This window comes from Amphibalanus amphitrite, unplaced genomic scaffold, assembly GCF_019059575.1.
Source record: "Amphibalanus amphitrite isolate SeventyFive unplaced genomic scaffold, NRLGWU_Aamphi_draft 000004F_arrow, whole genome shotgun sequence".
Taxonomy (NCBI): domain Eukaryota; kingdom Metazoa; phylum Arthropoda; class Thecostraca; order Balanomorpha; family Balanidae; genus Amphibalanus; species Amphibalanus amphitrite.
In genome coordinates, this window is record NW_024881501.1 from 591,996 (window position 1) to 606,566 (window position 14,571).

Below are 14,571 nucleotides of genomic sequence, written 5' to 3' on the forward strand. Positions count from 1 at the left end.
CGCCTATTTGACCTCGTGAAGCCTTAACACAAGGCCTCATTTTCAAATTCACCTTTGGAGTTCAAGTTATTTGTGGCTGAACGCGTCTCTAATATCGAACGAAAAAAAAAAACGATGGTGTGTGAATAGCTCCTCTGTCTTTTCTGGAACAAAATTAATTGTAGAAACCCAATGTACGTAAATCTGTCATTAATCTGCCATTACATATGACCTCTGGAGGCTAAACTGATGACCTGAGTTCAAATTGTCGCTATTTTTGTCGCTATATTCTAGTTCACTGAATGTCGAGCCGTAACAATATCGACATATTTTGAATTTGGTGACCTTTGGAAGCTCTGGTGAACATATTATTGACCTGAAAAGCAAATGGCCTTAGCATTTACGCTATTTTATGATCGTATATGCAAAGTATTCAAAATGAACTGTTGAATGTGAATGAACCAACCTTGCGAAGCCCTCATGTGCGACATCTACGCCATCCAGGATCAGCTGAAAGGCATCTGGAGACGGTGCGTACACGAGCTGCTTCATGATGGCCATGTAGCGTTGGCGGTCCTGTTTTGGTACACCATGGCGACTGTCCAGGACCCACCGCCACACCTGTTGCAGCACATGAAAGATGCATAGGTACTGGGCTGACTCTGGCCACACCTTCCGCAGTGCACCCCTCTCTGCGTCACAGTTGTCCGTCATGAAGCACTCGGGGTGTTGTCGACCGTAGAACGCCTTCTCTCCCAGTGCCTTCTTCAGCAGCTCGAAGCCTGCAAACAAAGAGTTCGTAGACGTTGCCAACACATGCCAGTGTCCATTATCTTCACGTTACACACATATTGTATACGGGTATGGTAAGCAAACAAGACACTTATAATGTAAATTATAGATATATTATTGCTGTGGATAAATCGTAAGATGGTAAAACATTTTTGATGTCGCATGTGCACAATGGTCAATGATGAATTGAATCGAAAGTGGTGATACCGAAAGAGACGGGGTCTCACGATTCTAGCACGCCGCAATCAGAAAATTGTCTGAGGTTGCCACAAATTATACATACTATTTATACATACTACTGAGATTACACAAAAAAAAACTACTAATAAGTACTTATGTAACAAACATGAATCGTCAATTACACATCGTGAACATACCTTTGGTAAGGTGAGCCTCGTCCTGTGAGGACGTCAACACAATCCCCAGAGGCAGCGCTCCCATGGGGGTGGCGCACAGCAGCGGTATCACGGCCGTGTTGAGGCGATCGACAGACGCCGTCGCGTCGACGAACACGACCTCGCCTGCTTCGCGGAGCTCGTGCACACGTGCCATCAGCGGTGTGACGAGTGCCACACAGAACGACCCGTTAGCGCCCACTTCGACTTCAACGACGTTGTCGGTGTTGTTGGCGAAGTTCTCGAGCGCGGCAAACATGTCGGAGTCGTTCCAGCCGCCGACCGTGCTCTTCAGCCACTTGTTGTGTATGTGTATCACAGCTCGGGCGGTGGGGTTGGTGTCGGCTCTGGCTCTTTCGACCCACACGTCCGCCGCCAAGTCCAGCTTCAGCTGGTGATGTCGCGAGGCTGCGGCCGGTCCCATGCCTGTAAATAGATGTATTTATTGTTTAGTCAACGATAAATAGAAAGGTCATTATTGCATCGGTCACGACAGCCCATAAGCAGATTGACTTATTTCAATGGACTGCACAGCAAAATTCATCTTAACCCGCGCCCAACTGTGGGGGGTGTTTGAACATCCCCCCGCCCTGCGTTTTTTTAGGATTGTGAGAAAACGGCGGCGCGCAGCGCCGCCAAATTTGGTCTACCTTTTCGTCCAGCCTTTCTACACCTTGTGTTATTTTTTTGCGTTTGGGTCAGGTCAGGTCAGGTCGCCAGGTCAGGTCAAGTGACCCCACCTCCGAAAAACTTTCAAACTGCATCAGGGTCACAGTAGTGGAGAGAAAGATTTGAAACTTTCAGGATTTGGTATACTACCAAGTACCTACAACTTGTATATCTCCGAATTTTTATACCGGTGACCTAAGGTCAGGGCATTTTTGGAATCACCATTATAAGTCAATGGGAGAACTTTCAACTTCCTCTGAATGCCACCTGATCCACTCAATATGCTCAGGATCATGGTATTACAGGTCCCTGGTGGTCATTATACCGAAAGATGTCATCGGTGACCTTTGTAAAGTGTCCCCAGTTCATCCGTGGTCACCTGAGGTCACCAGCGGTTTTCTGCCATAACTTTTTATTGAATAGAGATAGAGACTCCGTTCGACGTTTATCGTGTTTGTCTCGTCAATGCGCATCAAATGATATGCAACATGACCTATTTCGGTCAGGTCATGACCTTGACCTGAGGTCAAATTTTCAACTTGACCTTTCGAGGTCATGTTATATATCATTCGATGCGCCTTGACGACCTAAGAACGATGGTGTTCGAGTCGATTCTCTATCTTGTCTGAAGAAAAAGTTTTTCAAGAAAAACTATCAGAAGTAAAAACGAACATTTTTTCTCCGGTGACCTCTGGTGACCTAGTTCGACTGGTGGCGAAGTTGGTTGACCTGATCGAAAAAATGACCGAAGTAGTTTCGTAAGCATTTTTGATGAGCTTTCGAATGTTTTCTTTTCGTTTTTCTCTACGACCAATACCGGCTGAGATAGAGGGGGATGTTCAAACACCCCCCCACACCCCCACACCCCCACAGTAGGTGATGGAAAATCTAGAGTGCCAGTGGGGCGCGGGTTAACACGCGCACTGCAGGGGGTGTTTTCAACCCCCCCCCTCCCCTGTGGTTTTTCGAAGATCGCGAGAGCCGCCAAATTTTGCATACCTGTTTTCCCAACTTTTGCACACATTGTGTAAAAAATTGACCCCAGCTGACCTATGGTCAGGTCACCAGGTCAGGTCAAGTGACCCTACCTCAGAACGTAAATTTCGAAGTTTGCAATCCCACCAAGCCCACAGTTGTTGAGATAGGATCTTGACACCCGCAGGAAATAGTAAAGGCGTCACGAGCTACAACTTGTAAATCTCGGAATTCTTATATCGATGACCAAAGGTAAGGTCATTTTTGCGACCGACCCATTATAAGTCAATGGGAGAACTTTCAACTTACTCTGAATGCCATCCTATGACTTCAATATGCTCAGGATGATAGTATTACAGGTCCCTGTTGGTGATTTCGCCGAAACATATCACTTGTGACCTTTGGAAGGTGATCTCCAGGTCATCTGAGGTCACCTGAGGTCACCAACGGTTTTTTTCAATAACTTTTAATTGAATAGAGATAGAGACTCCGTTCGACGTTTATCGTGTTTGTCTCGTCAATGCAGATCGAAAGATGCGCAACATGACCTATTTCGGTCAGGTCATGACCTTGACCTGAGGTCAAAGATAACATCTTGACCTATCGAATGCCGTTTACTGCTTGACGCTGCGTTGCGCCGTTTTCGAGATCTCAGGGGGGGGGGGGTGTTTTCACCCCCCCCCCCTGCAGTTCGTGTTCGGCTCAGACCCGCTGCAGTGCGCGTGTTAATCCTCGCCCGCAAGCACATAGAATCTCCAGGGAATTTCGCATTGCTGGATGCCACTGGTTGGCCTTTGCCCTTATTTGTGGGTACCAGTCGCTGCGGCTAATGACAAGCAGCATGGTCCTTTTTTCGCAACGCTCTAGCTTTACAAGGAGCGAAATGGTGAGGGTGGGGGTCGTACCAACCCTCCCCCTGGCATGGCGAAGGTGTAAAAAAGTGATAGGTTGGTATGGCCAGTACTGCGGAGTCAGAGTCGGAGTCGGAGTCTGCCGGAGTCGGAGTCGGTAATTTTTTATCGACCGGAGTCGGAGCAGGAGTCGGAGTCGATTTTTGCGGACCGGTGTCGGAGTCGGAGTCACTGAAATTCGGTCGACTCCGCAGCACTGGGTATGGCGTGGGATACACGATTCCCTGTTCTAGGATGACGAAATAGCATGTGCGGGCGAGGGCTAAGGTAGTCTGTCACTATAGGACAACTATAGGCAGATTTTCACCATCCTTACCTCCTCTGAAGTAATCGTGGAACGCAGCTTCGACGGAGGGAAGAACCCGGAGTTCCTTGAGAGATGCTGCGCTGGTTGTCTCGTGGTTGTGGCTGCCGCTGATGGCGATGAAGCACGGTGACATGGCAAGCATCTCGTCGTCTTTCACCTTGCGGGCAGTCTGGTGCCTCACTTGCACCAGCATCTTTAGAGGGCATCTGTGGAAGAAATTGTGATGTTAGAAATTTGTATTTTCTCTTCCTCTGACATGAAGTCAGATGGGTCACGTGACCTTTAGGTATCAGTCATTGGGAAATCAAACCCAGCGATGCCGGACAGTTACTTAGGGAGATGGGAAATAACTTGCTGAGACCTTTTGCTGTTTTTTTTTTCTGTTTATATTTTCAGTCAGAGCGAGTGAACTTCTCCGAGTTGGCAGCGATACCTATACATTTCTTTTTTCGGTTGTGTAGAGGTCAGATAATGACGCCACATGTCAGTGACCTGACCTGACCTGGAGTCAATTTTGGCACTTGAAAGTCCGTCTTTGATGGATAGCTGCATTGGTCAAATTTCAGCTCCCTTATCCTATCCCTTCGCGTTTTCCAGCCATCTCGACAAAAAAAGCGTATGTCCTCTCCCCGTAAGGTGATGGCTGTAGAGCAACCAGGGGGACAGGGGTGACACATAGGTGTAGGAACCAGGGGGTCAGGGGGGCCATGGCCCCTCCACCTTTTTATCCAATTTGTTTTGAAAATCTTTGTTTTTGTTTTAAATGCAAAACTAAAAGTGGCAAACGATTTAGCAAGCGGGGAAGAGCACAAAATCTCATTTCCTTTCTAGGGGTGTTGGGGTTACCACAAAGTCACATCAAAGTTCATCTGGCCCCCTCATTTTTTGAACCGTTCTTACGCCTATGGGGTGACATGTCACCCCTCTCTGATCACGGAGGCCGATTTCGATCAAGCTGGTTAGTGCTGTTACTAGAAACTACCTAAGTAGCAATGAAAAAATCATTTTATTGCTTTTGGAAAGCCTGAGAGGGCCCGTTTCAAGCCTGAGAGGGCCTGTTTCAAGCCGGAGAGGGCCTGCTTCCAGTCAATGCTCCCGCTGCCCCCGCGCTTCGGCCGCCACTGCTTTCAAGCCTGGGAGGACCCGAGAGGGGGCCCTCCGAGAATGAAGTGGTAAAAAACGATGAGCTTTCATTTTTGGAAGTGACCCACTCCGCCAGGGGCTTCTTCATGATACTGTCACCCGTCACCAAAGCTTTGGCTGCGCCACTGGGCGATGAATAAAACATTGAATTGGAGCCTACAGCCCAACGTATCAGCTACAAGACAATGAGGAATTGTCCTAATAATAACCTCATATTTTAACCCCATAAGTTCTCTATACAGGCGCGGATACAAGGGAGGGGCGATGGGGCCATGGCCCCTCCCTTGAGTGATATTTTTTGTCTTGAGAAATAAAATTAATAAAGAAAAATTGAAAAGGGGGCCTCCTAAACATGAAGTGAGAGAAATCCGATGATTTTGTTTCGAAAAAAGTAGGACTTTTAGGGGCCTCCGAAACCGAGAAAGGGGCCTCCTGAGTGGGTTAAATCCGATGAGTTTTTTTTTTCGAAAACTAGGACTTTTAGGGGCCTCCGAAGCTGAGAAAGGGGTCTCCTGAATATAAAGTGGGTTAAATCCCATGAGTTTTTTTTCGAAAAGTAGTTTGTTTAGGGGGCCTCCAAAAGTGGGAGAATGGGGCCTCCAACAGGTGAGGGCCTCCTGATTTCCAATAGCCCTTGGAGATTTTCTAGATCCGCCCCTGTCTCTATAATCGTCCGTTTATTGATGTATGTACGCTCTGCGTAATATCGGCAAAATTGACGAGAAAAATCGTTATTGCTGGGATTCGAAACCAGATCAGCGCACACACCCGCGTAAGAGCCCGATGCGCTGTCCACTCGCCCAAACCTCCCCGACGCTACGGGCGTTCAGAACCAATTTAAAAACATGTGTCGTGATAACTTTTTAGTAGACAGTGCAAATCAGGTACAGATTGGCGGCAGAGACGCATCGAATAATAGGTAGGTATACCTGCTTACCTACTTATGATATAGTATATATTTCTACCTATCTATACCTTAAGATTCTGCACAGCAGAGGTAACACATAACATGCCTACAAAATGCAAGCACACTTACTTTGTGGACGTCTTCACTTTTCCAGTGTGGCGAGTGCTGCCGTGCTGGCAGAGCAGTGTCTGAGAGAAGACGTTGTGTTCTGTCTCCCTGGCGGCTCTTCGTACGATCAATGTGCTATGAGTGAGCAAAGAATATATCTCCTTCCACTCCTGGAACTGACGCTCTCCTCGGACGTTACACCTCAAGCGAACGTTTCCAGCCTCTGAACAAATCACATTGTTTTGGAATCCGGCATCAATGAAAAGCTCACTTGTCATCAAATCCCTTCTCAATTTGTCTACCTCATCCATGATACTCGTCGCATCACATCAATCAAACAATCAAAATCAATCACGCTGCAACCATCTATACCAATACGGCCTTGGCAACTATTGTTTACAAACAAAATCGCGCGCTCGCCGCACTGCGCCGCCCGCCGCGCTGTGAAAACAGCTGGCTAACCAACTTCGCTCCGCCCCTTCTCTGACGTCATGGCCGACGTCACGCCAGCGGCTGGTGCAATATGATTGGCGCTCCGAAGGCGTGTATACAGTTTGTAAATGCGCGCCCGGGCACCGTCCAACCGGGAACCCGGGCCCCATCCACTTGGGGGCCCGGGCCCCATTCACCCGGGGGCCCGGACCCCCCGTCCAACCGGGGACCTGGGCCCCATCCACCCGTTGGTCCGGGCCCCATCCACTCGGGGCCCGGGCCCCATTCATTTGGGCCCGAGACCACGGATGGACCGACCCCGGGGCCCTCACCCGTGTCTCAGACTCGTAGGCATTTCTCGAAGCGGGCTCGTCAGATATGATTAGGCCCTCTCTCTTGATGTATCTTGTCTTTTGACGTCATAATCTCTTACCGACTGTGCCAGACCATTAGGAAACGTTGCACCTTGAACCTTGAATTATGGCCCTATTTGGGAGGCATGCTCACAAGGCTCAATAGACAATATGCCAAACTTATGATGTCACTGGTACCATGTGTCAAACTCTTTTAAACAACGATCGAAATGAAGGGCTCTTCAGTCAACCGCCATTCCTTGCATGATGTTTTGTTAAATTTGAACTCTTCTGAACATATCTTTTCCGTTAAATAAATGACCTACACAATCAGAATATGTGGGCGCTTTCCGACGAAGATATCACCCACGAGAAGATTCTGGGCCGATAGCCAATCACCACGCTGCATTTTGATGACGTCATTGGTCAGTATATCGCACTACTCATATCCTTTCTTCGGTCCAGCTTGAATTTTGAAAATACCATTACACGACACACGTGGGATTCAAGGGCAAGGCCGTCGGCCGTCTGCTGTTGTGTCTGTGGACTGTGTGGTTCATGTTGAGTAGGTGCAGTGTAGACAAGTGTAGACCAAGTGAAGGCTTCTTTTTATCATCGTTTTGTCAATATATCGTGAGTGCAGCAAGAACGAGAGAGGGGTAGCTCTGGATTGGTGGCGTTGCTTGTTGTTTGCTGCCTACTTTAATGTTTTGTAAATGATAATAGGGATAGAAGTTTAATTATTGACCCCCAGTGCCAGAACCCCTACCTGCACCTTGATCTTGATCTTCTAGACATTTACGTTTTTTATTCGGGTTGTACTTTATTTTTCATTATCATGCACTTCATCAATACCTCAACCTACACAAATTATCATTAGCTTCTAGCAAACCCTTTCTCATATTTTTCTGGAAGTTTTTTTGATGATTGAATGTGCAGCAGTGTTGATTTTATTTAATAGGTATAATGTGCTTATTTTCCGAACCTTTTCGTAAATTTTGTTTATTAATTGACTTGGACTTCTCATAATTGCACCATGTAAAATGTAGTCAGTAAAATCCACCCTTGATTTTCATCCCCTTGTAATGCATTATATTTATTTCTCCAGTCCTGCCTTCCTACTTAATATTTTTTATGTATCAAGTGCAAATTAATGATAAATTGATCTGCTGGTTTAGACCTGCCAGGGTGATATGCATGCAAGACTGAAAAAGAAAGCAGTTGATAATGATACCTACCTTTGTCATCAAGATCTTAGTTCATCATGTCACTGTTCCGCAAGCATGGACACATTATATTTTTACGGGGTTATTTGAACACCATTTATCTAGAAATCTGCCCTTACATTTCTCTTCCTGATTGATACTATGACTTGGATGAAAAAATATGTTAAAAATGTTAAAGATGTTGTTTGGTAAATGTGTAGACAAAGTCCAAATGGTCTGAGGAAGATAAAACAATCTAACCTGACCAAACCTTACCTACTAAATTACTAACCTACTGAACTATAACCTAATACCACCTACAGCCAGCATACGTACAACCTTTACCACTCGGACTTCATCTACACATACACCAGTATAAGTTTCAAGTTAACAAGCATCTTTTTTTGTTGGGCAGCTGACCTGAACTAATGTTTTGCGATCATGGAGGTAGATAGTGTTGCAATTTACCTGTATGCATTTTAATTATTTATCTGACCTGATGCTTAGCTGTGCATTTTGTTACAACAAACTTTAATTTTATCACACCAAAGCTAGCAAAGCCTTTCAGTACCATGCATCACAAATCTGCAGATCAGTCAAATGACATTATGGTTATTCATGAGTGCTATATTGCATCAATTTTCCATGTGATTGGTTCTAACAAAAATATATGCTTTCAGTTCTTTCAAAAAGTTATGCTTGGTTGCTAGAATGCCTTACAAACATCAGTCTGGTGCCCAGAAGAGGGCACAGAAGAAACAAAGAGCAGAGCAACTACACAAAATTCCAAAGCTAGATAGTTTTGTGAGGTGAGTACTTGAATAGCTTCATTTGCACTTGCAGTTCAGCTCTGCAAATGCAAGGAAACCCTTCCCCTTCTTTAGGAAACCCTTCCCTAAATATTCCCAAACTTGGGAAACTATCTACAATATTCTATGCTTCATTTCATTCATGCAATTCATAATTTCAGGATGTGTCACACTGTTCAAAAGATGAACTTGACACTTACACTATTGAACCCTGATTCCTGATTTTTCCCCAAGGCAATATAAAGCTCGGCGATGACATTATACACCTAATTTTGAGAAAAAGGGTGATGGTTAATGTAGCCCTGTTTTTTTTCCTTACAGGCCTTATCCAAATTCCTCACCAGCAACAAGCTCTCAAGCCGCTGGAGCATGCTCTGGTCACAGCCTTCCAACCCCATCTCCTGATGCATCAAGCAAAGATGCTCAGAGCAGCTTAGCATCAACACCCAAGGCCGTCCAGTACAACGAGTCCCCTGATGCCGTATCCGCCCACCCTGGCGATGATGTGGCGGTGCTGGACCCACCGGTTGAGCCTTGCGTTCCGTCCGAAGACAGCGATCCTGATCCGATGCCACGCCAGGTGACTTCCGATGCCGTATCCGCCCACCCTGGCGGTGATGTGGCGGTGCTGGACCCACCGGTTGAGCCTTGCGTTCCGTCCGAAGACAGCGATCCTGATCCGATGCCACGCCAGGTGACTTCCGATGCCGTATCCGCCCACCCTGGCGGTGATGTGGCGGTGCTGGACCCACCGGTTGAGCCTTGCGTTCCGTCCGAAGTCAGCGATCCTGATCCGATGCCACGCCAGGTGACTTCCGATGCCGTATCCGCCCACCCTGGCGGTGATGTGGCGATGCTGGACCCACCGGTTGAGCCTTGCGTTCCGTCCGAAGTCAGCGATCCTGATCCGATGCCACGCCAGGTGACTTCCGATGCCGTATCCGCCCACCCTGGCGGTGATGTGGCGGTGCTGGACCCACCGGTTGAGCCTTGCGTTCCGTCCGAAGTCAGCGATCCTGATCCGATGCCACGCCAGGTGACTTCCGATGCCGTATCCGCCCACCCTGGCGATGATGTGGCGATGCTGGACCCACCGGTTGAGCCTTGCGTTCTGTCCGAAGTCAGCGATCCTGATCCGATGCCACGTCAGGTGACTTCCGATGCCGTATCCGCCGACCCTGGCGGTGATGTGGCGGTGCTGGACCCACCGGTTGAGCCTTGTCCGGGGCCTCCCAGTCGGCTCACCACTGCGGTCACCGTTCCGTCCGAAGGCAGCGATCCTGATCCGATGCCACGCCAGGTGACCTCCGATGCCGCATCCGCCCGCCCGGGTGGTGTGGTGCATGCAGGGCATGAACTGACAAACCGTGATATTGGTGCTCACATTGGACAGAAAATTACTGATGACAAGCGGTATTTTCTCCTTAAAAACACGTGGAAACCAGGCAGTGATTATGACTCCAGTCGTTGAGGAAGCTGGTGCGCGGAGACGTTTTCAGCGATCATGGATGGATGGAAGGGAGTGGCTCGCTTACAGTAGTCAGAAAGGCGGTGGCCTGTGTAAATGTTGTATTCTTTTTGGTGACCATGACACGAAGGGCGTTGGGAAGGGCGGCCATGTGAAACCCAACCTGTTTGTGACCAAACCCCTGTCAAAGTTCAAAAAAGCGCAAGAAGCAATCCGTTCACACGAATCACTCTCGTACCATGAGCTCAATGAAGCAAAAGCGTACAGCTTCATCCTCAGTTATGAGGGTAAGAAGGCTTCGGTGGCAGAACAGCTCAGAGACTGTGGTAAAACCCTCGTTAGACGAAATCGCGATGCTTACATTCCTATGATCGAAACAGTGAAGCTGTGTGGAAGGCAGGAAATAGCACTCCGTGGCCATAGGGATTTCGGACCCATCGAAGAAGAACCAGAACACAACGACGGAAACTTTAGGGCCCTACTCAGGTTCCGCATGAACAGTGGAGACACTGCCCTGAAAGAACGCCTCAGAGCATGTCCAAGGAACGCGTCCCTGACAAGCTGGCAAGTTCAAAATGAAATGATCGCGTCGATCGGCCTTCTCATGAGATCTGAAGTCGTGCGAGAGGCGAACGAGAGTGGCCTTTTTAGTATCCTCGTGGACGGAACCACCGACATTGCAAACACTGAGCAGCTTGTCCTCTGTGCGAGGTATCTGGACAAAACAAACTGCATTCAGGAAAGGTTCCTAGGCTACGAGGCTATCCGAGATAGAACAGGAGCGGGCATGGCTAAAACGATTCTCTCAACTCTGGACTCGTACGGCCTACAACTGAGCAAATTGCGTGGCCAAGGATACGATGGGTGTGCATCAATGAAGGGGGACATAAATGGAGTGCAAGCACACATCAAAGCGCAGCACCCAAAAGCCCATTTTACTCATTGTGCTAGCCACGTCTTCGCTCTAGTGGTGAGTTATGGGGCTAGAATTCAAGAGGTATCGAAATGTCTTGAGACAATCAGGGAAACAACGAACTTCATCACGGCCAGCTCAAAGAGATCAGACTGCTTTGAAGAAGCACAGACCGACAGTGAAGTGAAGGCCAAACTGAAAAAAAATTCTGTGAAACGAGGTGGGTCGAGCGTCATGATGCGGTGCTGCGATTCATCGAGTGCTACACCCCAGTGGTCACATGTCTGGAGAGCATCTCTGGCTGGTCTGACGCCGTCGCAGCCTCCAAGGCGGAAGCGTTCTTGGCAGCAGTCACAAAAGACGGCTTTGTCGTAGCGCTCTGCATCGTCGCTAGATTTGCAAATCTACTTCTTCCTATCTCAAAGGCTCTGCAGAGTTCAGCCTTGGACCTAGTGGGGTGCATTGAAGAGGTGATGGGACTGCTCACCATCCTGAAAGAACTGCGAGAGAAGTCTGAGGAAGACTTCAAGACTGTCTTCAGCCGTGCTGAGGAGGTTCTGGGCAGACCTCCAGCAATGCCTCGGATCGCAGGACGCCAACGGAACAGGTGTAACCCACCAAACGTCACAGAGCCAGAAATCTACTATCGCATCAGCGTTTATGTGCCATACGTTGATGGACTCATCGCTCAGACAGCCGACAGATTTCAAAATCACGTCAAAGATGCTGCGAAGCTGCAGTCTTTGGTGCCCCGCAAAGTCTCAACTGAAACATCAGAGAACATCTCCGAAGCGGTAGCCATGTATTTGGATGATCTGCCATTGACCTCAGACGAAGTGAGCGGTGAGGTGGAAAGATGGGTCCAAAAATGGGTGTCCGATGACTCGGCGCTGCGTCCCAAGTCGTGCGCTGAAACACTTCAGCTTCCAATGATCGCTGACTTCTACCCGAATATTGCGTGTCTGCTACGCATACTTGCGACAATCCCAGTCAGTACAGCTACGGCCGAAAGAACATTCAGCTGTCTGCGCCGGCTGAAAAGCTACCTGCGGTCAACAATGGGTGAAGACCGACTGTCAGGGCTGACGCACATGACCTTGCACAGAAATGGTCTGCCCAGCAACGACGATATTATCGATGAGCTAGCAAAGAAACCCCACCGACTGGGACCTCTTACGTAGGTGAGTGAAGTGTGACCAGTGTATCTGCACGCCGCAGCCGTGGTGTTGTCTCGGCTCAGCTTACGTCATGTTGCTCTAAAGCTGTTGGAATGGAAACGAATCAAGGCCCTATATAGAAGGTATGCTCATTAGGCCGAAGCAGCGATTTCCGTGACGTCACTGGTACGAAGGGTCGGACGGCTGTAATGCAATCCTATGGAAAATGACCCAACTTTAGGGCTCTCCCACATAGCTGCCAACCTCGACACTAAGGTAAAAGTTATATCACATAAAAGGTCAAATCAAGACGAACAAGAAACCTATCTGACGTTTTTACGTATTACTAACGGCTTAGACTCTATTCAAGTATATTCAGAGCTCTGCATTACCTCATTTTTTTTGCCGTCAATGCCACTACAAATGTCTAGTCGGCGCACGTGCGCTTGACGAGCGGAGACCACCAGTCGGGCGATTCAGAGCTGCCGCCCAATCAGAACGCCGCAATGCCGTGACGTCATTGGTCGCACACGACACGTTACGGAGATAGGGATGAGACAGCCCTGGAAACGAATCTGTGGTGTATTGTCACTCGCCTGTGGCTTGAGCAAACTTGGCCTATATACAAATAAATGTCTTTCATGTGAGCGCGTTAAAACTGCTTGTGAGCGAATTCATGTATGAAGAATAATGGCACAATCTACAGCAGCAGCCAACAGATAGTTTAGGACAGGCACATTGGATCCGACAGAAATAGGCAACAGTTCCGTTTGCAGATATGCATATTGTGGGAAAGGCACATTTCGGCCTCGAAAGATATGAATTCATACTTCATAATTACAATATATTTCTGTCATGGTCGGTTTGCGTAGAAATTGAATACCGGGTGAATACCGAGCTGTTGTTCAATCAAAACTTTCCGCTTCAAACTCTCTCAGGGTTATCGTGCAGGTAAAGGGGGCCCGCTCAGCAGAATGCGTATGAAATATTGGAGATTTTGAAAAATGGGGGGGGGGGGCCGCTTTGAAGGGGATGACCCCCCGAAATGAAATCCTGGCTGCGCCACTGGACCTATCGTGTCTAAACCAAGCCATTTAGTGCAAGGATACGACTGGTTTGAGATTCAGTCGTCTTTTGGCTTTTGGCTTTTGGCTATAAGTCGGCATAAGAAACGAATTTTTATCGGCAAAAGTCGCTAAGTACCAGGTGGTTTTCCGATACCCTGCACGCCTCCTAACCCCCGGCGCACAGTGTGGCCAAACACCAGATTAGCGCGAATTTAATCCCAGCGCTGCTCGGATCCGTTGAAAATGGTTCCCTGGTTTCAAAATTGACACTTAAACCTATGTGAGACCTTTTACGATGCATTATAAATGCTTGCTGACATATTATGGCATAGTTCCGCCTCTAAAAGTAAGGAGAACCAGCTTACGACGGGTGATGGCCTTACCAGGGCTCTGAAGTCGATGGAGTTACTCCGACTAGGCTTTCAAAAGTCAATTTCAACTCTGACTCCGGGCAAAACTGTCCACTACGATCAACTCTGACTCTGACTCCGCAGCCATGGCAAGGCCACGCAGTCGATGGATTTTCGGTGACTCAGACTACGAATCTTGGTCCGAATTCCAAAATCGATTCCGATTCCGACTCTGACTGGGGTCAGAACTGTTGACTCCGAACGACTCCGACTCTGATTACGAAATCCTGGAATTTAACCGCATATAAGAGGCATAAAATTGTGGGTCCCAGTAATGATGAATTGGGCATGTTAGGAGGAGGAATCGTTTACGAAATTCCCATCATTTCTCTGGTAAATTCTTATGATTGTCCAAAGTTTGCTTGAAAAAAAAAATCAACATCTAATTATGTTTCTGTGTGAATGTTCCTGGTGAAGCACATGAATCGGTAGACAGTTGCTGAAATACACGCACCGATAGGACTGAACCTCAGCAATGGGAGTAAAAACAAAAACTCCTACACCATAAGCACCTTCATGTCATTAGCCCTCGCCCGTATTGGTGCTTTGCTAGCCGCGAACATAGGTCGGG

General features: G+C 47.9%; 2 protein-coding genes across 3 annotated transcripts in view; one reads left to right on the forward strand and one right to left on the reverse strand.

Moving 5' to 3' along the window:
* The window catches only part of LOC122374542 (PAN2-PAN3 deadenylation complex catalytic subunit PAN2-like), a 169,186-nt gene that overhangs the window by 65,333 nt on the left and 89,282 nt on the right, over positions 1-14,571 (forward strand). The window lies entirely within an intron of this gene.
* Positions 342-4,228, reverse strand: LOC122374736. The gene is made up of 3 exons (XM_043353707.1): positions 4,038-4,228; positions 1,149-1,592; positions 342-761 (listed from the first exon to the last, which is right to left on the reverse strand). The coding sequence occupies exons 1-3, from the start codon at positions 4,219-4,221 to the stop codon at positions 385-387; spliced, it is 1,005 nt and encodes a 334-aa protein (XP_043209642.1). The 5' UTR covers positions 4,222-4,228; the 3' UTR covers positions 342-384.